We start from the raw sequence: 23,514 nt of genomic DNA on the forward strand, positions 1-23,514 counted from the left end.
GTCATGCATGTAAGAAGCTAAAGGTAACATCAGGGAATATTGTGTTATTAAAAATGTAATTTCTTCTAGAGGTTTTGGTGCGGGAGCTGTTGCCCTCGTTTCTACGTTGTGTCATAAATAACATCTCTGTGGCTGCTCATACACAGACAAGACAAGGTTGTGTTGTTAAGTAAGTTGTTGGTGCTACCTTTCCCCCATTCAAACCTAACATCTCTTCTTAATTAATAATGTCTCAAGATTATTCTGCCATTTTCCCTGGAAGTGAATTATGTATTTGCCACAGGAGCCACTGTAACGATTAAAACAGATACCGAGTACTATGATGAAAGCTCTGTTCTTATTACTTAAGCTGTGTCAGCTTAGCTCTTCTTCCTGCACGCGGCTCGAAAGTCTCCTAAGAGTGTGAATCATACAAGCATATCAATTGCTCCTACTGAGTAAAGAACAAGAAAAGAAAGCTTAAGAGAAATACGCTGATTCTGAGGGCCTATCAGAAGTCAAGGACAAAGCATACAATATGATGAATTATTAAATCCTTCAAGACATACAAAAGTCAAGCCGGTCTTCTTCATTTAGGACTCTGGCATTCATTAGCACCCGGGTTCGTAAAATCTCAAATAACGCAGATACTTACAGTGCATTTACTGTGAAATCTTTGTTTTACATCTCATTAAGCACCACATTAACTGCCCTTAAATGGAGTTGATTTGTAGGCCCTGATTTCATTTGCACATGTGCACTACAACCACATAACACGTTATCTATTTTCAGATAAACACTTATGTTAATCTACCTCTGCTGTGACTGTAATGCAAAGATAAGAACAAATCGAATATTTTTTTAATAAACTTGCCTCAAACTTCATTCATCTTTTTTGCTATCGCTTGGCTTGAATGAGTCACAGAAACCACCCTGCGCTACAGGAGCTGCCACCCCACCCCACCAACAATATCACCATCATCCTTTTTCTGCTATACTTTCTAAGCTTACCCAGCAAGCTTTAGTGTGGGTAGGTACAGTAGTTCCCCTGTAGATCGAAGGGCCCGAATTAGTCAGAATGGGGAAATAAATAGCTAAACACTTTCAGATAAAACATGCATCTGAGCAAATGTGCCAATAACGTTAGGCAATGAACCAGTTAAATAAAACATCACATGATTCCCTCACTGATTCAAGTCCACATCCAATTCCAACCCAAAGCATGGATTGGAGCATATAGGACTAGTTCACTGACAGATTCTGCAGACTGGGAGGAGGTGGGATGAGGAGAACTAGGCAGTGTATTGCTGGATGAATAAAAAATGAAAGTGTAGTGCTTCAGTAAATTCGCTCTCCATCCCGTGAGGAGGGTGGGTGGGGGGTGGGGGGGTGACGGTGGAGTAGGGGCTCGTTTGAAAACTGAACCAGTGCTGCATTCCCACATCCACCCGTATCCAGCGAGGGGCTCTTTAAAAATTCATTAATTTACAGCTAAAATAGATTAAAGCACCCAGCTGAGCAAAACTCAAAATTTGGCTCCTGAATAACATTAATGATAAAACATCTCCCTCAAGCCCTAGGGGTTTTGCCTGAAGAAAGAGTGCTGGCTTTTTTCACCTTACAGCACCTTGAGAATAATTTATTTTCAATCATTACTAAAATGATGCATTTCTAATTGTCATTTTTAATTATGCTTTTCTTCAGATGAATAAAAAAAAAGAGCTGAGCAAAAACTAATTAAAATCCATCCAAGGATCTGACATTCCCATGATGCCATGCCAATGTCATTCTATTCACTATTTGATATCTCAGCTACAGAGACTTTATGACAGCTGCTCCAGGCCCCAAAAAACGCCTAACTGCAGTCACAGTAATTGCTCTGGCCAGCACTAAATGAGGTTCACTTAAGTGCAATTATCCCCCTCTGATCTCTCACATAAAGAGACTTCTTTAACATGGAGAAGTGGGCTCACACAATGTGACTGCAAACAAGATTCAAATTGGAATCAGGGAGGCATTTCCAGCAGATGAATGGCTTCATAGCTCATCTGCATTCTAGTGATGCACAGCATTGCTAATGAAGACTGAACCAGTCCCTTCTCACCAACACGGCTTCCATGAGAGCAAAACTTCACACTGGATATGTGGGGGGGAGAGTGTGTGTGAGTGTGTGAGTGTGTGTGAGTGTGTGAGTGTGTGTGTGTGTGTGTGTGTGTGTGTGGGGGTTCAATCAAAACTGTCCTGTCATTTGGACTGAGCTGCATTTTAGAAACGGCCTTGCCTCCATTCAGAGTAAGCAGCTGTTGAAAAGGAAAAGGAAAATCCTGTTTTTTTGCCCATCCAAGGTGAAAAACGCACTGAAGGACAAGATTGCGCGCAAAGAAGTGAAGGGAAAGAAACTCCAACCTAAAATAACTTCACATTCCTGAGCAGAGAGGAACTGAAACATGCCCATTTTGGATGGAAATAATGTACTATCTACAATGAATGCAATATCTGCAACATGCACTCTGTTTTTGCTTCGGCTATCAGTACTTGGTTATCATTCTATCATTTTATATTAATAAAAATTGTCATTTTCAACTCCTCACTGACAACTATGTTGTTCTATTTTGTACTGTCACATATATATTTTTATATTTATATTTATTACTAGATTTGACTAAGAAATGTGTTCCTCCACCCTGTGTTCCTGTTGCTTTGAACATGTTGATGGTAAAAGGGATTAATAAAGTTCATTCTTTATTTTATTTATTAAGATTCAGACTAAAATGAAGTCATCGTAAAAAATACTGAAAACAGGCCTTTGACCAACAGCATCACCTCTACACCATGCCAAAAAAATATACCAGCATCCTCATGAATAAATTGCTGTCTGCCGATGAATCGCCTAACACAATAGGCTTTCAGCCTGAGGGGTAAGATGTGGTGGTCTAATAGGGGTTGCTACACAGGGTACCTGTTGGGTGTTGTCCAACTATACAGGGTGGTGGGGGTGGGGGTGGGGGGGGGGTCTGCGATGGGCATTCATGTTGCCACAGGCTCAACTACCACCAGGAGTCTGATAACTGCATCTCACGGATGGCCATTTGAATAATCACTTCAACAAGGGGAGAAATTAAAAAGCCTCTCAGTGAGTCGGGGCTAGGCACGGGGCCACATACTGAATTCTAAATGAGGTGCCGGTATTCAAAAAGTAGAAAACCCGCTATAAATTCACACTACTCTACTGGCTTGCTGGCCCCTGACATCTATCCAAATTAGTCACATATTATGTCATTACTCTATTTAATCTAGTACATTATATGCCATCACCCTCCAGCTGAACATCATCTGTGATGATGAAATATCAATATTTCTTTTAACATAGTTATTCTATATAATCCCGTCTTCTACAGATGATGACAAAGGATTTTTTTTTCCAGCGATAAATAAATGTGCCACCAGTTCTGTACACAGAGAACACCAGAAGACCTCGGAGGTGTAGGTGCCATGTTTTGAAACCATTAGGCAATAGACTTTTCAAAGAACACTGCAGGCTAAAACCACCGCTAAAGAGAAGCTGCATCACATCCTCCCATTCACACTTGTTACTTACTGTTAGAATAAACAGATGTGTAATCTTCTCTGTACTTTTCTTCACAACATCTCAGTCCATTCATTATAACCTCAAGGTTGATTAAAAAAAAAGAGAGAGAGAGAAAACTATCAAAAAGAAGCCACAAACTCTAGGCGCAATCTCAGTAACAGCAAAGAAGAAAAATGTCTACGCTGTAAATCACCAAAGAAACACGCATAAACATGAACCTCGTGCCCCTTGCCACAACATCTTTTTTTTGTTTGCCACATCTTAACCACACAAATTACAACTTAATAGGCTCCGATGGATGCAATAGCAATGCTCTAAGAAACACATTTTTACAATGTGTACACCATGATTCTTGATTCTGCATGCAATATGTAAAAAGCACGCACAGGTCTATTCTTTATCAGCTTGCCTGCAAACACCAACAGCAAAATGTCACTTCCGCTGCCTGTGCCAATTATTCCACTGCTTTATAATACATAGCTGCTCACAAAAACACTCTTTCTAAAAAGCTTTTTTTTTAATGAATGAAATCAAGGTCCAAAGTATTTGTAATGCAGGAGTTAGGACATATTTCACTGTCAAGACTGAGCTGAGGACACTGCATAACATAACATAACATAAACTGCATCTGGAGCCTCAGTTCTTGAAAATAAAATAAAACAAATCAGAGCATCAAAAGTGGTAGGATAAGGCAAATGCTCTTATGCATTTCTAGTCAGTATATTAAATTAAACTACTGACTGCTGCTTACCTGGATGGAGTAACATCAAAACTTAAACTCCATGTGTCTTCTATAGCTGCATGCACAGATAGCTTCAATTCAGACAGCTCCCTGTAGGCCTGCTATTTAAAGGATGGGTGATTAAGAAGCAAACCAGGTCTGACCTTTGATTGTGGGTGCTGACTAACGCTATGGGCATTTTGTTGGTTCAAGCTTAAGGTCTGGCAGAATCGGGACGTTTGTGGGGGAATTTATAATGATTTGTTATAGTCATAAATTCAACCTTTTGATGCTCACTTCATGGCAAAAATAAACCAAACCTATAGGAGTATCAGCTAATAATGTTCACCTCATTGCACCCTGATCATTAAAATAACACCGTGACTTCGTTGATAAAAACTTGCACAAGTTGACAGCGTCATCCATCCTCTTATTAAAAAAAAAAAAAAAAAAAAAAAAAAAAGGTAAAGGATAAAGCAAGGACACTGTTTTGAACACAGCTGCACGCAAATGCCACAGCGGTTTAAAGTCGTAGCATTAACTAATAAGTGTCTGCCCTGTGCGATCACACACACCAACTGGTGTAACATCAAAGCAAAGGAGAAGCAATGAAAAATGTCTTGCACACAGGACCCTATATCAAGCCGCAACAGCGTTTGTGCCAAGGGTAAACCACCAGAGGCAAAAAAGACAGCCCCTGAGATCAAATTCAGCGGCATTAAATACAAAAAAATCACCTGAAAACATGCTTTGCACTTGTTGAGTGTCCAGCCACATGACAGACCTCCGCCTTCTCGCACAGGTCGATTAGTTTTACATACAGTGGATCATTATTTTTTTCTGGAGGAATGTATTAGCCGCCTGAGAAACAGACGATTGACAGACGAGAAAACACACCGCAACAGCTGTGAGTCAAAATACCATCGGAGCACGCAGAAAAGCCAAATGACACTGGGCTCTCTCTCTCTCTCTCTCACACACACACACACACACACACACACACACACACACACACACACACACACACACACACACACACACTTCATGCTGGATACACAGCGTCTCACATACCGAACAGCTAGCTAACGATAGCTGTTGGAGGGCTGGGATATAGGTCATTATATCCACCTAATGCGAGGACAAACCCAGTACACACACCTAGTCCTGGCCCGGGAGAAAGCCCTGACAACGCTCAGCTAAAGTTAGCTGGCAACCACAACCGGCTAGCTAGCTGTCAAAGTTGCCCCTGTCAGTTGTCACCGGTTGCACGTCGGTGCTAGCAAGGCTAACGCAAGAGCTGTCAACTTGGGAGAGTTATACAGCAGCACCGACCGGGGGGGTACTAACATAGACCGTAGGGGAAACACTGACTGGCTCTTTCCCCCCCAACCCCAACCCCCCCCCCCCCCCCCCGCACGCCCCGCCACAGTGAGCGGAAAGCCGTGTGTCAGGGCCTGTTCACCGGGCTCAATCCCCAGAACTTCAGTGCAGCTCACTTCCCCGTTAAAGTCGTCCATTTCTGGGGCCTTAGTTCAACTTCCATGCCCGTGTAGCTCACTTACTCTGGGAGAAAGCTGCTGTGGCGGCGGCTCTCTGTAATCCTCACGGTAGTTTGAGAGTAACTGCCCCCTCCCCTTCCTTCCACCTCCTCTTCTACGGCTATCGGGGGGGACCCCCGGGAGTGTCCTGTGCTCTTGACGTGTATCGTCCTGTGCAAAGACCCGCTGTAGCCGTAGCCTCGCCGGTGTGCCTGCGGTGCCGTGGCGTCCCTCCTCAGCTTCTCTCCGCCTTCTCCCGTTCGCCTTTCTCTCGGCGGCCGAGCCAACATCCGGGACTCTCCCCCCTCCTCGTTTGGGTTAAGTGCCCGGAACTACTTTCACATACGACGCCGCACATGAAGACTTTGTCTCTCCGTCTCACCCACACCACCTCTGCCGCCACAGAAACTAGCGCGCGGTCAAACGCAAGCCCGCAGCGGAGATACCAGCAGGGAGCAGCCACACGTCAACTATCAACCACTTAATCAATGAATCAGCTGTATTTACTGATCATTGTGGATAATGTAACGCAAAGTGTCCTCTCGTGTAAGATATTGCCCAATAAGTTAAAGGATTTGAAAAGACACAATAAAATCCGTCAGCATCACGAAATAAATAAAGCAGAAAGTAGAAGGGACCGTTTATAAGTTACCCTTTATAAAGGGTTTTATAAACTAAAACTACAGGCTTTATTATTGGGTAATAAATCATTTACTAGTTTCCAGCCAAAAACAACTTTTAGGTTGCCAGATTGTGGAAAATTCCTTCTGGTTGTTGTTTATCCTTCTTGTTTTGTAATAATCCAGTTTTATATGTTCATGGCAAATGTAATCCATTAATAAATACTTGTGAAGTTCACACTTTCTACTAAAGATAAAAGATTAATGCACAATTTGATACACAGACCACTGTTATGTGAACATTTTTCTGTTTCCATAACACTAAAAGAGACTACCTTAATAAAAAATCATTGTCTCTACTCTCAGAACCAGTAATTTATTTATTCACCTTTAATACAGAAATATGTGTCACAGTTTCCTACACCATGATCTAAATGCTGGTTCAAAATTTTGATATTGACTTACTGAATTATCTTTGTGTGTGTGTGTGTGTTTGTGTGTGTGTTTGTGTGTGTGTGTGTGTGTGTGTGTGTGTGTGTGTGTGTGTGTGTGTGTGTGTGTGTGTGTGCGTTTGCGTGTGTGTTTGTGTGGTCGTAAGTAAGTCAAAAAATTATTTGTATTTTGCCTTTAAAAGCCCAAAGCCCACCACGTCTAAACGTTGATTGAAACATTTGAACTGCATTTAAGATTACTTAATAAACCTCCCAGAGGGAAATTACCAAGGACGTCCCTCAGTAGTCTATTGAGACCATGATGATCTCATCTTAACTCCTTACCTCGTTTCATGTTATATTTGACTTTAGTGTCTGAATCATATTTCATTATTACTGTGATATTTATGATTTAAAAAAACATCCCTTTTTGTATGAGACATAGTTTACTTACAGTTTTCTGACTGACATGAGTCCATCTGTCAAAGAACTGAAAAAATGTTATTGGTAATACTTTAAAAGATTCATGTAGTTTTATTAAATTGCATGTAATTTCACTCCACTTATAGGACTCAAGTTTTAGTTAGTGTAAAGTTGTCAAGATGCAATCAGAACCAGAGAAGATTACCGATACAAGGTACATTAGTATCTGGAAAAAAAGGCTATAAGTGGAAAACAATAGGCCAGAAAAAAGTATCCTATACTAAAAAAACAACAACAATACATTGCAGTGTTAACTATAGGATAAGCTAAATATTCTCCAATGTGGTGGCAATACTTTGCACCAAACACTGATTTTTGACCATTGTTTGATTTTATGCATCATTTCCAACATTTTAAACAGCCTAAAAATATTTTAAGTGCTTTTTGAACTGACACATGTGACTCCAAATAAATGGGTTTATTCAAACCTGAACCAGCTCTTATTTTACTGACTTTAACTGGTGTTTAAGTAGTGACATAATATCATCTATATCAACAAAATGTGCCGAAACTGATCAGGTTAATCAACAAAATCAACATGCAGTATTATGAAGTACAGTACCCTGTCAAAATGATGTGATTGTCTGTTCAGCAGTACAACAGCGCCCCTTGTTGGTTGACAATGGGACTGCTGTTAATACATCCTGACAATGTGCTACAGTATGGCGACGTGATAAAATCAAAATGTTTACAGCCACATTTTAACATAGAGAGTTTATTTTACAGACATGGATCGTGCTGATTATTTAAGAAATTTAAAAATAAAGGTTTTATAAAAATGTGGCTGAAGTTTACCTAAAACATTCATTTCCAATCAGTCTCAGTAAAACAATTACCATGTTATTGACTTGTGAAAAAATAGCAAACTCTTGACAATGTTGCATTTTAAGTCAAATGGTCAAAAGTTATCAAGTAATAAAACTGTAATTAAATGAATAAATACAAAGCCAAAAGTAAGATTTTTAGCTGGCTAGTGCAGAATGTGGTTTTCTAAAGTGCACCTTTGTAAATCAAATACAAATTTGACAACCAGCTGTAGTTAGTTGTATAATAATAATTAATAATAATTTGTGAAAATATATATTTTTTACACTTTGCAGTTTCTGAGGGGGGAAAAAATTACACCAGACCCTACAGAAATGTAATTCTTTCTTCAAGGCAGAAACACATTAACAAATGTAGAAATCTCTCCAGAAACAAATGTTTAATGCAAATTCTAAGGAAATCAATCCAGATCCAACCAGCATCCCTGAGAAAGCTCTAACTATTTAAGACTAAAAGAAGAGTCAAAAGACAATAAGCAGTTTATCTAATGAGTTTCAATTACTCCAGATCAACATCAAACAATCAAGTATCTTTGTCGTGAAACTGTGCTGAGTCAATGGGAGAATTCAGACCAAAAGATCCCCTTAAACAGAAATCCCCCGTCTGCTGTCCTGGTGATGCAAATGTGTCACTAAGTCTGACACCTCATATGAAAGTGAGAAAGAAACTGTCACACTACACTGCTTCATCACCAATTACCTGACTCAAAAATGCCATGAGTGGCAGTGGTAGTACTTCTTGAAGCTACTGGTGGTGCTGACAGTTTAAGACCAAAGTATCCACCTGGTGTCAGGATCTGCAGTTCCAGTTCCCAGAGTTGCAATATGCAAATTGACATCAAGCTTCTTAAGTGTGTATATGGTTGAGCTGTACACCAATTGGCTTTAGAGTGGGTTGAACAGGCCAAACCTAACATGGCTCTGATCTGTAATGACTCAGCATCTGCCTAAAGCTGGGTACATCCAGTAACCACCAAGGCTTACTATTTGAAATAATGGAAATACACTCACGAGTAATAAAACAAGGCACTGTGGTCACACTCATCTGGGTTACTGCGCACATGGACATTATGGTTAATGAGAGAGTGGACTAACCAGGCAAACAAGCTGTTAAAAAAAGAAAACATAGATACCCCAATTAAACTTTAAAAATCAGAGGGAAATTGTATTGTATGGAAGAAAATCTGTAAAGAGAGGCTCCAGTACTGGGATCAGGAGATAAGAGGAAGACAACTAAATGCAATACAAAATACAGGTTGTATTGAGAGAAATAGGAGAGGAAATAGAAAAGAGGAGATAGTAATGACCAGACTAAGAATAGGACACAGTAACCTGAATGAAACTCTCCATATTACAGGAAAGCATCTAACTGGACTTTGTGAGCACTGTCAGGTGGTAGCAGAAATAGAACACATACTTGTTAACAGCAGGAAATATACCTCAGAAAGAAAAGACATGATGGAGGGAACAGAGTTGGGGAGTAACTAGTTAGATATAACGGTGTTATGTGATTTAATTACAAAATAAATGTAACTGTAATCCCTTACAGTTACTGAGAAAAAAAAAAGTCTAATTAAATTACAGTTCAGAAAATGTTCATTAAAAAGGGGGTTACATCTGAGGTCAGACCTTTAAGATTTGGCTCAGTAGTGTTTTTTACTCATTTTCTAATATTTAAGATGTTACTGAATATATATAGCTATTGCTGTTTTTAATTCTTCGACATCATTATATTTTTCATATTTTGTAAATAAATCATAATGTGTGCTTAGATGGTGCCACAGTACAAATGAAGTCCATGCCAGACTTTTTTCATAAAATATCTTTATTTTATATTCCAAAATTTACATGAACTAATGAATACATTTTCAAACGAGAGATAAATTTTGCTTTATAAGAAATGATCTCCCTTAAATCATGTCAGTATCCATGAAAAACACCTGAACTTAGATTTTGGTGCTTAATGGGTACACTTACCCCAACAGTTGTAATCAAAAAGTAATCAAATGTAATAAGTTATATTACTCTGGTTAAGTAATTGAAATAGTTACATTACTTATAACATTTTAAATAGGGCAACTAACCTGTAATCTATTACATTTCCAAAGTAACCTTCCTAACCCTGGGAGGGAATGAGGAAATCAGAGCTTACAGGAGCAGGTTTAAACTGGTCATACTGGTGTGTGGTGGAAGTGAGCAAGGTAAGAAATGCCTGGTAAACAAATCTGACCAACCTGACACTGTAGGAGCAAAGTAACTCAGGAAAGGAGGCAGTAATACAAGACCAGTAGGTGGCGATATGAAACTTTAAGGTTGGTTTGTAGATCACCAATAAAACCAAAGAAGAGGAAGCAGAAGCAGGAAGAGCAGAAGTTGTGAAGCAATCTGGTAGCAGTCTTTCCACCTTGGAATATAAAGTAGGACTTCTTTCAGGTTTTGATTTGTTATAATAAAGCAAGCGTTGTCTTTTTAATTCAGTTTCATTCGGGTCTTTTTATGGTGGCAAATTATTGAAAAACAGCAGGTAACGTTACTTTACGTTATTGTTTGCAAAAGAGTGCACAAGAGGACTCCCCTGCCCCCATTCTTCTTCTGTCATATTACTGCACATCTGTCGGATAAGTGTTCGCCTGTAACCCTGACAAACTTATTTAAAGAGTCTGGAAAGAAAGGTATGGTAATGCATAATGCTACTGTAGGGATTAGTTTGGTCTAGTAAATTAAAAATGCTGTTATTTTAAAGTGTGTGTTTGAGAGGGGTCGATTCAACTTTATCAGCATTTTGAAGTTTGTTGTGCTGTTGGTCAAATATGTTGTAGTGTTAAACTAGACCTGCAATAATTACCAATACATTTTTAAAAATTGAACATGATAACCTTCAGGATTTGTTGCATTGTTGTTTTTATTAAGGCTGCATTAGTCCCAGTGTACCTAATAAACCAGCATTTTAGTGTATGTATTATAGGATAAAACAATTCATTTCAATGTTAGGTTATTTAAAGGAGGAAGCAAGCACTTTGTTACTGTTTCATTAGGGTGAAAGACAGAATAAATAAATAAAAAGAATGGTGCAACGGAGGTCTAAATATCCTGATTTTTAGTCAATCATGTGGGTTAAGCCCCCAAAGCAATGGATCCTACACTTCATATGATTCAGTCTGATTATGATTCAGGTCTTCCTAACCCCACACCTCCTCCAGATTATAGATAATTTCTAAAGGGAAAAAAAAGTATGTGTTTAGTATTTCAAGACTGTTTTACTCACTTTAATTTGTACAGTATATGCCTCATGACATCATCACTGCTTAATTTCTTAGACTTTAAAAAGTTCTGTCCATCACTACTCCGAGACTTCTTTAAAGGACAGTGTTTCCGTGTTAAGCTGCTGTGGAAGTACAGTAACAACAGGCGGGACTTTGTACTAAAAAGTCTAACGTTAAAAGATGTCTACTGGATTTGACTGATGTGAATGGTCAAAGCTTCACATTTGCTTCAGATAAACTTTTAAATAGTTTTTGGCACGGAAGGAGGCTTGTGGATTTTGGCCCCCCATCAGTTACATTGAAAATGCATTATGAAGTGATCTTTTTATGGCCAATATGAACAGGAGGAATGATAACAGCAAGGAAACCTCTTTGGGTGTTAATTTGGGTACCTGACTATTGTGTTATGACAGACGTGAAAAATTGTGAGCCTGTCCTTAAATATGCTTGTTGAATTAAAGATTCCTCTCTCTCACCAGGTGATGGCAGAACCCAGAATATCTTCAATTGATGGCAAATTAGCGGAAGAATTTGCCGTTCCCTCCCATGTTGAGGAGGTCAAGGAGAAGATGTCTGCTTTTGCCACACATCATGCTGAAGCGGGCCGCAGAGTGGTTCTCATCACATCAGGTGGCACCAAAGTTCCCCTGGAGTCCCGCACTGTTCGCTTCCTTGATAATTTCAGCAGTGGCAGGAGAGGAGCCTCCTCAGCAGAATATTTCATAGACTCCGGCTATGCTGTCATCTTCCTACACAGACATCGCTCCCTCTACCCCTACACACGTATGTTCTCAACCATAAACATGCTGGATGCCCTGCAGTTCAGAGGAGGAGACGGAGAGTCCAGTACAGCTGGCGAAGTGGTGATTAACCAGCAGGTGCTTCCGAACATTGGGAAAGTGCTGACGCGATACCAGGAAGTGATAGAGGGTCAAGTTCTCCTGCCCATTGAGTTCAGCACTCTGTCAGAGTACCTGCACCTCCTCAAAGCAGCAGCACAGGCACTCAGCACAATAGGTAGAGATCAACAACACCTTAAGAGTTTGAAGTAGCAGCTCTTGTCTAGCATATTGATCATAACCTTTCCTCAAATGTTTTTTCTGCACTTAGGATCTAAGGCCATGTTTTATTTGGCTGCAGCTGTGTCTGATTTCTATATCCCAGCATCTGAGATGCCTGAACACAAAATCCAGTCTTCCAATGGACCTCTTCAGGTGAGTGAAATAAAAAGAATCCAGTAAATGCAGCTGTACATGAAAGTGTTTTTAAGATTTGATTAACTCAAATATCAAAACTTTTTTCTCCCCTTCAGCTCAGCCTGAATATGGTCCCCAAAATATTGTCCCCACTGGTGAAGGATTGGGCACCACAGGCTTTTGTCATATCCTTCAAGCTGGAGACAGATGCGACCATCCTGCTGGACAAAGCTCGGCGAGCTCTGGACACTTACAGGCACCAGGCAGTGGTGGCCAACGTGCTGGACTCAAGGCGGGGTTACGTGGTGGTGGTGACCCCTGAGACTCAGGCTGAGCTGATCCTTACAGAAGAGGATGCAAAGAACGAGGTGGAGATCGAGGAAAGAATTGTGAATAACCTGACATCAGCACACAACCAGTTCATAAGTCAACAACTGGGCTGACAATCACCATCCACTGCATGTCTGAGTTATTGACACGGCTGTATGTTGTGTCTGTGCTCTCACCCAATCCTGAGCTTGAGTTTGGCTTATATTCTTACTTGCCTGTTCTGCTGACAAATTCCTGTATATTCAGTATGTAGGATGTTTGCATAACCTTAGTAATTACCGTCACTATAAACACACAATGCCTTCCCTTCTCCTTTGAAATGTTCTACAAATGAACCTCTAATGTTATAATGCTGTTTCTGTAAATGTTTATTCATTTTCTGCAACTTTTCAGTGTCTTGATACAAACATGACTGACAGTTCAATAATTCAATGACATTCTTATACAACAGTGGTCACCTCCTGTATAATAAACACTGACAAATACAGTCCGTTGGTTTTCTCTCACTGTCATGGCTTCACATATTCTCATATTTTGAATTCTCTCTGGGTTACTTAAGTTTGACGCTTTTCTTGACTCCAGCACGAATACCAGACATTTCGCCACTGTATCTCTTGTCCTCCCGTCGAACGTCACGGACCTGATGAACAAGAACAATACGTCTTAATGTTGATGCTTTTGATTCAAACTGATGAGCGTTTAGACAGCATCAGGAAGCTTTACAAAGCAAAAATATGTAATGAAAGTGGCATCTTCAGCGTGTGTGGAGTACAAACCTGTCCCTTTCTGCGGATCTTGGCACGTCTGAACTTCTCTCTGTGCTTGACTCTGGGATTACGGTCAATTTTCTTCCTCTTTGGTGTGAGACCCTTGTTCTTAGCCATCTGTGGAATTGGGAGGGAAGAGGGACACAATTAGGACTGCCGTTCAGAAATGGGGAAGTTTGAGATGGGATGCATGACGTAAATACAGTATGAGGGGCACCTTGTATTGAAAAGCACATTTTTGAAGATTTATCTAGAAGTTGCTCTGATGTTTTTGCAGAACTCCAATTATGTGACAAATGCTTTCTTTGAAGCTGCAGTATTGAGTCAACTATATCTGTAGCTGCACCAATGCAACCCCTTTATTATTGCACTACATAGACAGATCTATGCATGTCACACATACTACTGACCCCCCAGCAGGTGACACTTAGTATACATTCCCCCCTCTATGATTTGTCTTCCCAAATGTAGGAGCAAGAAAATCCACATATGGAGAAGAACTATACTGCTGTAAATTTAATCCTGTTGTGCATTTGTACATTTAAACCCATATAATATAATCAATTCAGATTTGTTAGTCCAGCATAAAAGTCGACTTCCTGTCGTACATCTGCCATCTAATCACTTGCAGGATACAACTGCTGACACATTTCTGTTTTCACCTGATCTGAACATGTGATGTTCCTGTTGAGTACTAAACAACTTGCTATGGGTAAGAGCATCTGACACATATCCCAACTGTAAATTAAATATTTCAGTGTTTAAGTGGCAATATCTCAGTACCTGGTAAGTGATGCCTCTCTTAGCGTCTGGATCAAACTCTTCCTTCTCATCTTCGTGCTCCTCCAACCTGCAACAGATTGACAATTGATCACATGCCCCGTTTTATTTGTCACAGCTTCCCTTTAAAGATTCAATATTTTCCTACTCACCCTTCAGCTTCTGGGTCGTTGGTCTTCCTCTTCAGTTTCAATCTCGCCTCCACTCCTCTGTAGAATTGCAAAGCTGCCTCCTCATCCAGTTCAGAGTCTGAATCCTCCTCAATCTCAGGCACCGTTTCACCAGAATCCTGCAACAAACATGTATTCATTAGCATTCAAGTTCCAGATTAAACATCAGCAACAGATTCAAATTCAGGATGTCCTTCAGGACAGCAAATCTAAAAAAAAAAATCTCTCACCATGTCCTTCTTACTGGAGACTCCGACCTTCTTGCCCTCTGCTGGTCTGCTGGTGGCCTTATCTTTACCCTCACCAGCTAGTAGCTTCCGAAACTGTGGTGCAAGCCGGGCGTCTACTGCACCCAGTTCATTGATGAGCTGCATGAAGGTTATTCAGAAAGTCAGTAAGACAGAGTTGTAACTAATGTAAAGTCAGCTGTTCAGATTAACAGGTGCAGTTTTCTTGACAGCTAGATGATGAAAATACACTCTACAGTGTACCATGGCAACAGCTGGCAGGATACACATGTGGACTTACATTTCTGTAGGTAAGCAGTCTTTCAATCACGGGATGATTGTGAACAGGGATTCGTTTTGCTTTCAGAACCAAGTAGAAGCTGATGTTTGTGCAGTAACTGTAGCAGGAAACAAAGGTTAGTCAGAGAGGGACAATTACACAAACTTTCCGAAATTATATTACAATTTAATAACAACTTACTTGAGATAAAGTTGCTGTTTTGTCTTGAGGTAGTCAGCACCCTTTGGAAAACAGTACCCGAGTTATTTAGATTCACAAATTGTATTTCCAAAGAAAACATTAATGTTTCTGCTACACAAGGAAGACAACTGGTGATTAACTCATCTAGTGTTAGCATTTTTTAAGAAGTAGATAGTAGTAGATTACAATGAAAAGCTGGGCAATATGGACAAAATCAAATAGATATTTTTGACCCAATACTTCAATATTAATATTGCAACAATTTTGTTTGAATGACTATTAGTGTTTTCAAAAAGATATTTTTGATAAATAATCATCAGCAACGTAAACATAATGACCAAGTAGGTAAAGGCAAAAAAAACCAACCTTCACTTTACTGTAATGTAGCCTTTAACACTAGAACCGCGGAAACGGCCTGACGGGCCTTTGGGTTTTTTAAAATATAAATAATTATGTTTAAATAAAGACTACAAGCCTTTCAGCCCATGACTTTTCCTAAATATGTGTTTTTAATATTTTCTGAAGCCCATAAGGTGCTACAATAAAATACAAAGGATTTCTGAGCATTTATCCCTCTCTCCGCCCTGCGGTCACGTGTACCGCAGCTGAATTGTTACATTTATATACATTTCGCGGGGTTTGTATGCTAATACAGCGCGTGAGCTTTATGATTCGCGGGTCTATTGTATACATTTAACAAGAAACCTTTGTGTAAAAGGATCTGAAGATGGAGAGAGGAAGACGCCAAAGATACACTGTTGATGAGGATTTGATGATGATACATCAGCTGAGAGAGGAGGAGTCTGATGGTGGAGAGATTGACCTCAGCGACCTTGATTGGAGTGAGGAGGAGACCCCCGCCTCAGGGAGAGTGAACCCCAACGCCAAAAAAAGAAATTTGTGCCAGCCGCCCTGGCTGTTGGTGTATCCACTCCAGGTCATTATCATTATTATTATTGTTATTATTGTTGCTGTTGTTGTTATCGGTATCATTATTATCAATGATCTATGTTGTTCATTAGGCTAATATATAGGCTAATATATTTGTTTTATGGAGCTGATGCCAGGCCCGGGAAAGCTTGGCTCGTGCCAAGCTTTCCCGGGCTGACAGCGCAGCCAGTTGACAAACTAGACTAGCCTATATTTTGGGTTATTTACTAATTGATTACAAACTAGATACTGATTTTGTAAATAATATGGGCTATAAACAGTAAGGAACATCTAAAATTATCATCACAAATAAAAACATTTAAAAAAGGAATTATAATGTAACCCTAATAAATCTCAACAGTGCAACCACCAGTCCAAGTGCTGCCTGTTGCTGTTCAGTCCAGCCCACAAGCTGCACTGATCTCGGCGAGCGCTCATGCGTCATCTCCAGGTAAAATGGTTATTGTAAAACACTTATGGCTGTTTTCATATCATGTCAAATGCATATACTAAATAAATAAATAAATAACAATGTGATAAATCTCAACAGCAACATCGGCAGGTACTGACACCAGAGCGTGCGCACCATCTCCAGATGCGGGTAAGACTTACAAAATACTGCTAAAGTGCACCAAAACACAAATGTTAAACTACACATATGTTTAGACCAATCTCTGGAAACGAAAATATTCATTTGAAAACGAAAATATGTCTACAAAATAAATAGGCTAGGCTATAACCTAATTAGCACAATGGAATAATGGAATATACACACACACACCTATTTATGTTTTGCAGTCCCGAGCCCATGTGAGCTGGGAAAAGATGGGACAATCTGGAGTGCCATCGCCCCTGGAGGACACTCAGGGAGACAACAAGGCCAAAATGTCCTCACAGAATCTGCCGGTCCTACAGCGTTTGCTAAGCGCAATTTAAAAGACGCTCAGAGCGCGTTTTGTGCTTGCTTGACAGGCAAATGCTAAAGATTATTTGTGAGTGCACTGTGGCAGAGGCTCATCGGGTCGAAGAGAACTGTCAATGGGATCTCTCTGTTGGAGAGCTGAAGGCATTCCTCGCTCTTCTTTTTGTTAGAGGAGTCTTTAACAAAAACATTGAAATGAAGAGCTTTTGGTCTGAGGAGTGGGGGTTGGCTTTTTTTAACTCCACGATGCCAAGGAGCAGGTATAGGGAGATCATGCGCTACGTGCGCTTTGATAAGAAGGAGAGCAGGCGTGCTCGTTTGTCTGGTGACAAGTTTACATTGATGTCAGAGGTGTGGGGGAAATTTGTAAAGAACTGCATTGCATGCTATAAACCTGGGGCTAACATCACAGTAGATGAACAGCTGTTCCCAACGAAAGCACGGTGCCGTTTCACACAATACATGGCAAACAAGCCCGATAAATTTGGAATTAAATTTTGGATAGCTGCAGATGTTGAATCAAAATACATGTTAAATGCCTTCCCATACCTCGGCAGAGATCCAACCAGACCAGCAAGACAAAGTGTGGGCGAAAATGTTGTTATGAGGCTGGTGGAGCCCTTCATGGGGAAGGGAAGAAATATCACCACGGACAACTTTTTCACGTCCCTCACCCTCGCCAAGAACCTGCTGAGGAAGAACACCAGCCTGGTTGGCACAGTCAATAAGGCCAGAAGGGAACTTCCTCCTTCAGTCCAGCAGCAGAGAGGAGAGCTGTTTTCAACCAAAGTGCTGAAGTATGAACGCACCACTCTCACCATCTATCAGGGGAAACCCAGAAAGAACGTCGCACTCCTCAGCTCCATGCACCAGAGTGTGTCCATCGGGAGTGACCCGAAGAAAAAGCCGGAGACAGTCAGCTATTATAACTCCACAAAGGTAACATATGTGATGGTTTTATCATATATAGGAATAATTATTTATTTATTTTTTATAAATTACTGCTCTGATGCCATTATGTTTATATTGTGAAGAACTTAAGGCTGCGTTGTATGTAGGCTGTGACAATTGTTGTTGTTATAGTATACTATTATTACAAACGTATTTACCTTGCACTCATTTCGATCATTATAGTTCGGGGTTGACGTGCTGGATCAAATGGCACGGCTCTATTCGGTAATAGGGGCAACACGAAGATGGCCAGTAGCTGTATTCTACAATCTCCTGGACATGGCTGCAATAAACGCCCACATCCTATACAAGAAGTGCTTGTCCAGCAACGTTGCAAGGCGAGCCTTCATACTTGCAGCTGGCTAAAGAACTGCGGGCGGAACACATTTGAGCTAAGGCCGGTCCAGCAGTACCTCTCCTGACAGAGCCGCAACAGAGCCACCAAAGACAGCAGTGTCAGGTGAACAGCCACTGCAAGCAGAACAAAACAAAGGTGTCCTATAAAGGATGCGCGCGACCTGTGTGTGGGACGTGCACCGTAAGGGTGGAGAGCTTTTGCTCCAGCTGTGTGCCACAGACATAGTTTTGTATCGGTCCGTTTGTAACGTTTATGTAAATATAGACTTTTATTATTATTATTATCAATATTATTATTATTATTGTTCTTGTTATTATCATTATTATTATATGGCCTGATAGTATTGTATTGCATTGTGTATAATTGTATTATTAATAACAATATAATGTTGTTGTTGTTGTTATATTAAAAATATTGTTATTATTATTACTATTCCCCCATTGTTTCTGAGTTTATCTCTTTTATTGTGCATATGTTTATTAAGATACAAACTACTGCCTGCAATGAGGTAAGTTACACATTTTAAATAAGTGTAGGCTTATTGTATTTTAGCATTGTGCGGCAGATTCGTCCATTAGACGCGAAACACGCAGCAGCAGCAAATAAGTAAATAAACATATATGCATAACGGCATTAGGTTCACTTATTATCATAATTATTTTAATTCTGCCTTGTGCTTTGACTGATCCCCCCTCCTCCCCCCCGCAGCCATTCTCTTTGATCCTTGTCTCATTTCTCTCCTTTTCCTAGTTATCTTGTGTTGAACAAGTAGCTTGTACACTAAACAATGACTGGTATTGATTGCCTGACTATGTGACAGTAAGTTGTTTCCCGTATCCCTATACACCTGAAGGGTTAAACAACACAAACAATGAAATTACATATAGCGGTCTGGCGGACCTAGCGGCGCTAAAAGGGGGTGTTCGAATGTTGGCGGTCCTGGTGTTAAATGAGGAAAAGACAACACCTATGCCGTATCATGATATTATGATATCCAAAATCTAAGTTGATACCTAGTCTCATAGATATATTGTTATGTCCTACTTCAATGAGAATACATATTGCCTAAAATGAAGACTAAAATATTTTTGTGTGGAAGTCAATACTGATTAAATACTGGTCTTAAATCATATTTGTTGAGTTAAAACAATCTCTTATGTTCCAGAGAAATTATTGTCTGTGTTTGGTATATCAGTGAACAAGAGCAAGAAATTATAAAACTAAGAATTAAAAGGAGTTTCCTTGTTCAATGAAATTTTCTATGGTAATAAAGAAGATAAATGTCTCACAATATCTATTTCTGTAAATCTTTCAAAGTCTGTCAATAAATTGGCAGTCAGAAATGAAAATAAAGGGAGCTTTACCTTTCCTGGTTGGATCTTTCCATCCTTTACCATCTGTACGAGGGGCTGCAGCTCATTCTTCATTTCTGCAAGCTGCATACATCACACAGGAGAAGATACGTTTCTCATCAGTTACATGTTGGTCCATGGTAACTAACCAAATATCTTTTGGCTTGTTCAATATGAGGTTGTTTTAAAATGTGTGTTTCACCTTTGTCTTGAAGTCCTGAATGAGTTCAAGCAGCTCTGGTGATTCCTTCTTCAGAAGTTTCAGTTTTTCTTTCTGAGACATCTGCTTCAGGTCTTTCACAATCCTCTCCTCTTTTTTTGCAGTCTTCTTTTCATCTTTCTCCTCCACAGCAAGGTCCTTTATTTACACAGTCACATAAAAATGACAAAAGTCAACAAGAGAAGACTATTTTTCATCACAGGTGGAATTAAAAGCAGGTGTACCGGGAGATTTATCAGTACCTGAAAAAAGTTTAAATCGTAATCCTCCTCGCTGAGATTTTCAGCTAAACGTTTTTGGATATTTTTTGCCTCTTCTTCCTCTTCTTGTTCCTCTGCTTCCAGGTCTTCTTTTGATTTCCCCTCTGTAATAACACAATTCAAATTAGCACCCAAACATCAGCCACACAGACAACAGAAGGATTATAAATCAGATAGATACTTACTGCTGGTCACATAATCAGAATCATAGAACATCTTCTTCTTGGTGCCCCATGCCATTTCATTAGGAAGCTCTGTGGAGGACAGCAGGATTACAGTTAAACAGGCTGCTCTGACAGTCAACTCAAAACTAAAACTGATGATGTTTTATGTTAACCTTCATCTTTTTGCCCCTCTAGATCACTCTCCATGTCTGCTTCCTCCTCCTCATTCTCTTCTGACTCAGAATCATCCAGCGGCATCACTTCCTCCTGCAAAGTTCAGATGAACATAAATTTGCTCTTGAACTAAAGTGATTTTCTGAGGGTAAAACCAAACAACCAAAAAAAGTGTATCGCACCTCATCGTCCAGTTCCTCCGGATCGCTCTCCATTTGAACTCCACTGGCAAGAAGTTTCTGTGTCAAAACAAGAGAACAAAAGAGAAAGGTGAGAAAATAAAAACAGTATTGTACTGAACACTTTCTGCAAAACAACTAACGAAGTGAACTTACTGCAATCTTCTCATCGTGAAACTCATCGATTTTGTCCTTTGTGTACTTTAAAGATTTCTGCAAGGAAGAAAAGCAGAGTTGAAGTGTTGACAATTTGCTGATGATTGAGAATGGCTTGTTTTCATTCAGATGTGGGAGATAAATCTTAGCATTACAAATATGGGACGAAAATACTGAAAACACTAAATTGCAGTTAGTGCAATGATAAAAGGTTATACAGTGAAGTGATATCATTTTCTGAGCTTATGTGAGCTGTTCAACCCTGATGTCATATGCCACATTACAATAGTTTGTTTCCTCAGAGACCAAACCATCCATCTGTAGTGTGCCATTCAGTGTCACATTACTGATATTAAAGTTTTAATTCAAAAATTCTAGTGAAAACCACTGCAGACAGCACTACAAAGCAGGCAAACCTGTTGCACATGTAGGCTGATATGTTTCTTAATTTACATACATTAAAAAACAAACAAACTTGTGTCTAGTGCTCTTTGTCATTGCACTTGTCTGGTCAGCTGCTTGAGAGTTTATGCTACAGCTCTTTCGGAGTTACTGTCCTCTAACCCCTGATTGTCTTTGAATAAAAAGATCTGCCAAATGACTACATGTAAATGTTTAATTGTAATACTGTACTGTCCTGTGTGGTCAGTGTGTGGTCAGTAGACATCAGTCTTGTTTTTAATCATAACACACATTCAGACTGTGAGGAGCTCTGCTGTCAGTGTTATAAAGCACAGACAGCTCTCTTACCTTATCAGGGACAGGCATGTTCTTGTAGGCTTCTTCATCATTTTCGTCGTATCGCTCGGACCTTTTAGGCCTCTGGATTTGTTTACCCCTAAATAGAGACAGGAGGCAGAGATGTGCTGAAATCTCTCATCTCCTGCATTCAGAGGATCTGTATCTAAACATTTAACTCCAGCTTGAATTCTTGCAGCTCTTCTCTGCTTGCTGCAGGGTTTATTAGTCACAAACAAATATTTCATACTGCAATGTTCCTGCATCAGAGCAAAGACATCATTAGATTTAAACTTACCTTTTAGCTCGAACCATGATTGAAGTGAATAAAAGTCGCTTTACACACGTTAGCAGATTAAACAGGTCGATGCATTGATGACCAAATCACGACAGATATTACAGCGACAGTATTACAGACTTATATCTGGTAACTGAAACCGTAAATATCCAGATACTACTTTTTTACACGGTTAAACACATTTCCAACCGTTTACCATGTGTTTCCTCTCTCTTCTTCTTCTTCTTTAAGTTAATTGGCGGATGGCAAGCAGCGTATTGGTGCATTACCGCCACCAACTGGTATGTGTGGATCACCAGGATAAATAGTAGCCTATTTACAATCATTTAAAAAAAACTAAACAAAATATATCTTCTCAATCAATGTGGTTATTCTGAGATAATAGAATACATTTCAATAACACTCATTTCTTGAGTTTTTTTGTAAAATCAAATTGTACTTTTTCCTTTCTGAGCTTTTGAATCACGTCTTCTTTCTTTCTGACTGCCTGTCACAGTGTATAACAAGTTCTACTGTTTCCTCTTGTCCACAGAGTCCACATCTGCCTGTCCCATGCTTTCCTATTATGAATAGTGTACAATTCAATACTGCATGTCCAAATCTGAGTCTTGAAATTACAGTCTCATCTCTCCTGTTCATTTCCTTTACCTTTCGTTGAACTCTGTAAAACCATCGTCCAGCCCTCTTTTCCTCCCATTGCTTTTGCCACCTTTCTCTCAATCTCTGCGAAATAAAGTCCTTGATTTCTGTTTTGCTTCTGCTTCGTTGTACATAAAATGTAGCCTATTAAGTTTTGCAGCCTCCTTTGCAACCTTATCTGCTGTCTCATTGCCTTTTGACATGCCCAAGTCTGTTAAATCACTTTAGTTTCTCCTAGTGTTTATTGTCTTATGTTTCCTGTTTTATTTTGATACTCACCTCTTGTCTCATTTCAGGTCATTCACTTCCTGCCCTCATGTGTTTCCCACCTGTGTGATTACCTGCCCCACCCTAATGTGTTGCACCTGTGTCTCATTGTCTCCCCTCCCTGTAGAGTATATAGTCTGCTTGTTTTTTCCCCTCCCCTGTGTGCCAGTTCGTCTTGTTCCCCGGTGACAGCGGTCCAGCATTGTTTTTATTCCTTGTGAGCCTTTTGTGTTTCTTGACCAGTTTCTCCTTAGGCCAGCCTTTTGCCTGTAAACTTTGTAGTTTTGCCTTCACTGATCGATCTCCTGTGTACTGACTTTTGGCTTCAATTAAAGGACTTTTTCTGTTTTATTGCTTTGTATGAGTCTGCATTTGACTCCCTGCTCGAGTCACTTGTTACACCTTTAACACCAATATGTGCCTGTATCTATAAATATAACCATCAGACCCATCATTTGAATTCTGTAAAGTATTTGTTGTACTTTCATCAAAATATCTGGTCTGCTG

General features: G+C 39.9%; 3 protein-coding genes across 6 annotated transcripts in view; 1 reads left to right on the forward strand and 2 right to left on the reverse strand.

Annotated features, from left to right (window-relative positions):
* The window catches only part of foxj3 (forkhead box J3), an 80,801-nt gene extending 74,723 nt beyond the window's left edge, over nucleotides 1-6,078 (reverse strand). Inside the window, exon 1 of the mRNA XM_062415108.1 lies at nucleotides 5,852-6,078. The gene's annotated coding sequence lies outside the window, so the exon portion shown is untranslated. The remainder of the gene's footprint in view (nucleotides 1-5,851) is intronic.
* Nucleotides 6,079-10,551: 4,473 nt separating this feature from the next.
* On the forward strand, nucleotides 10,552-13,191 carry ppcs (phosphopantothenoylcysteine synthetase). 3 transcript variants are annotated; one of them, XM_062416076.1, is made up of 4 exons: nucleotides 10,552-10,602; nucleotides 11,928-12,465; nucleotides 12,559-12,662; nucleotides 12,761-13,191. In XM_062416076.1, the coding sequence occupies exons 2-4, from the start codon at nucleotides 11,931-11,933 to the stop codon at nucleotides 13,085-13,087; spliced, it is 966 nt and encodes a 321-aa protein (XP_062272060.1). In that variant the 5' UTR covers nucleotides 10,552-10,602; nucleotides 11,928-11,930; the 3' UTR covers nucleotides 13,088-13,191. The 3 variants fall into 3 exon arrangements, with proteins under 3 accessions (XP_062272060.1, XP_062272059.1, XP_062272061.1); XM_062416075.1 differs by lacking the exon at nucleotides 10,552-10,602 and adding an exon at nucleotides 10,626-10,857; XM_062416077.1 differs by lacking the exon at nucleotides 10,552-10,602 and adding an exon at nucleotides 10,683-10,709.
* A 135-nt stretch (nucleotides 13,192-13,326) lies between these two features.
* On the reverse strand, nucleotides 13,327-22,305 carry utp3 (UTP3 small subunit processome component). Of its 2 annotated transcripts, XM_062416072.1 has the most exons (17): nucleotides 22,102-22,305; nucleotides 21,816-21,903; nucleotides 21,066-21,122; nucleotides 20,913-20,969; nucleotides 20,730-20,823; nucleotides 20,578-20,646; nucleotides 20,375-20,496; nucleotides 20,115-20,270; nucleotides 19,925-19,996; nucleotides 17,801-17,941; nucleotides 15,400-15,440; nucleotides 15,220-15,316; nucleotides 14,922-15,059; nucleotides 14,674-14,810; nucleotides 14,525-14,591; nucleotides 13,751-13,858; nucleotides 13,327-13,614 (listed from the first exon to the last, which is right to left on the reverse strand). In XM_062416072.1, exons 1-17 carry the CDS (start codon nucleotides 22,116-22,118, stop codon nucleotides 13,525-13,527), a joined length of 1,551 nt encoding a protein of 516 aa, XP_062272056.1. In that variant the 5' UTR covers nucleotides 22,119-22,305; the 3' UTR covers nucleotides 13,327-13,524. The 2 variants fall into 2 exon arrangements, with proteins under 2 accessions (XP_062272056.1, XP_062272057.1); XM_062416073.1 differs by lacking the exon at nucleotides 17,801-17,941.
* Nucleotides 22,306-23,514: the final 1,209 nt, after the last annotated feature.

The sequence above is a fragment of the Scomber scombrus genome, chromosome 3 (genome assembly GCF_963691925.1).
Source record: "Scomber scombrus chromosome 3, fScoSco1.1, whole genome shotgun sequence".
Taxonomy (NCBI): Eukaryota; Metazoa; Chordata; class Actinopteri; order Scombriformes; family Scombridae; genus Scomber; species Scomber scombrus.

Coding starts and splice junctions, on each gene's coding strand:
- ppcs (XM_062416076.1), top strand. CDS start 11,931: ATGGCAGAACCCAGAATATCTTCAATTGATGGCAAATTAGCGGAAGAA. Junction 12,466..12,558: donor ACAGGCACTCAGCACAATAG/GTAGAGATCAAC, acceptor TTCTGCACTTAG/GATCTAAGGCCATGTTTTAT. Junction 12,663..12,760: donor CTTCCAATGGACCTCTTCAG/GTGAGTGAAATA, acceptor TCTCCCCTTCAG/CTCAGCCTGAATATGGTCCC.
- utp3 (XM_062416072.1), bottom strand. Junction 20,824..20,912: donor CGGAGGAACTGGACGATGAG/GTGCGATACACT, acceptor TGAACTTTGCAG/GAGGAAGTGATGCCGCTGGA. Junction 15,060..15,219: donor GACTGCTTACCTACAGAAAT/GTAAGTCCACAT, acceptor ACCTTCATGCAG/CTCATCAATGAACTGGGTGC.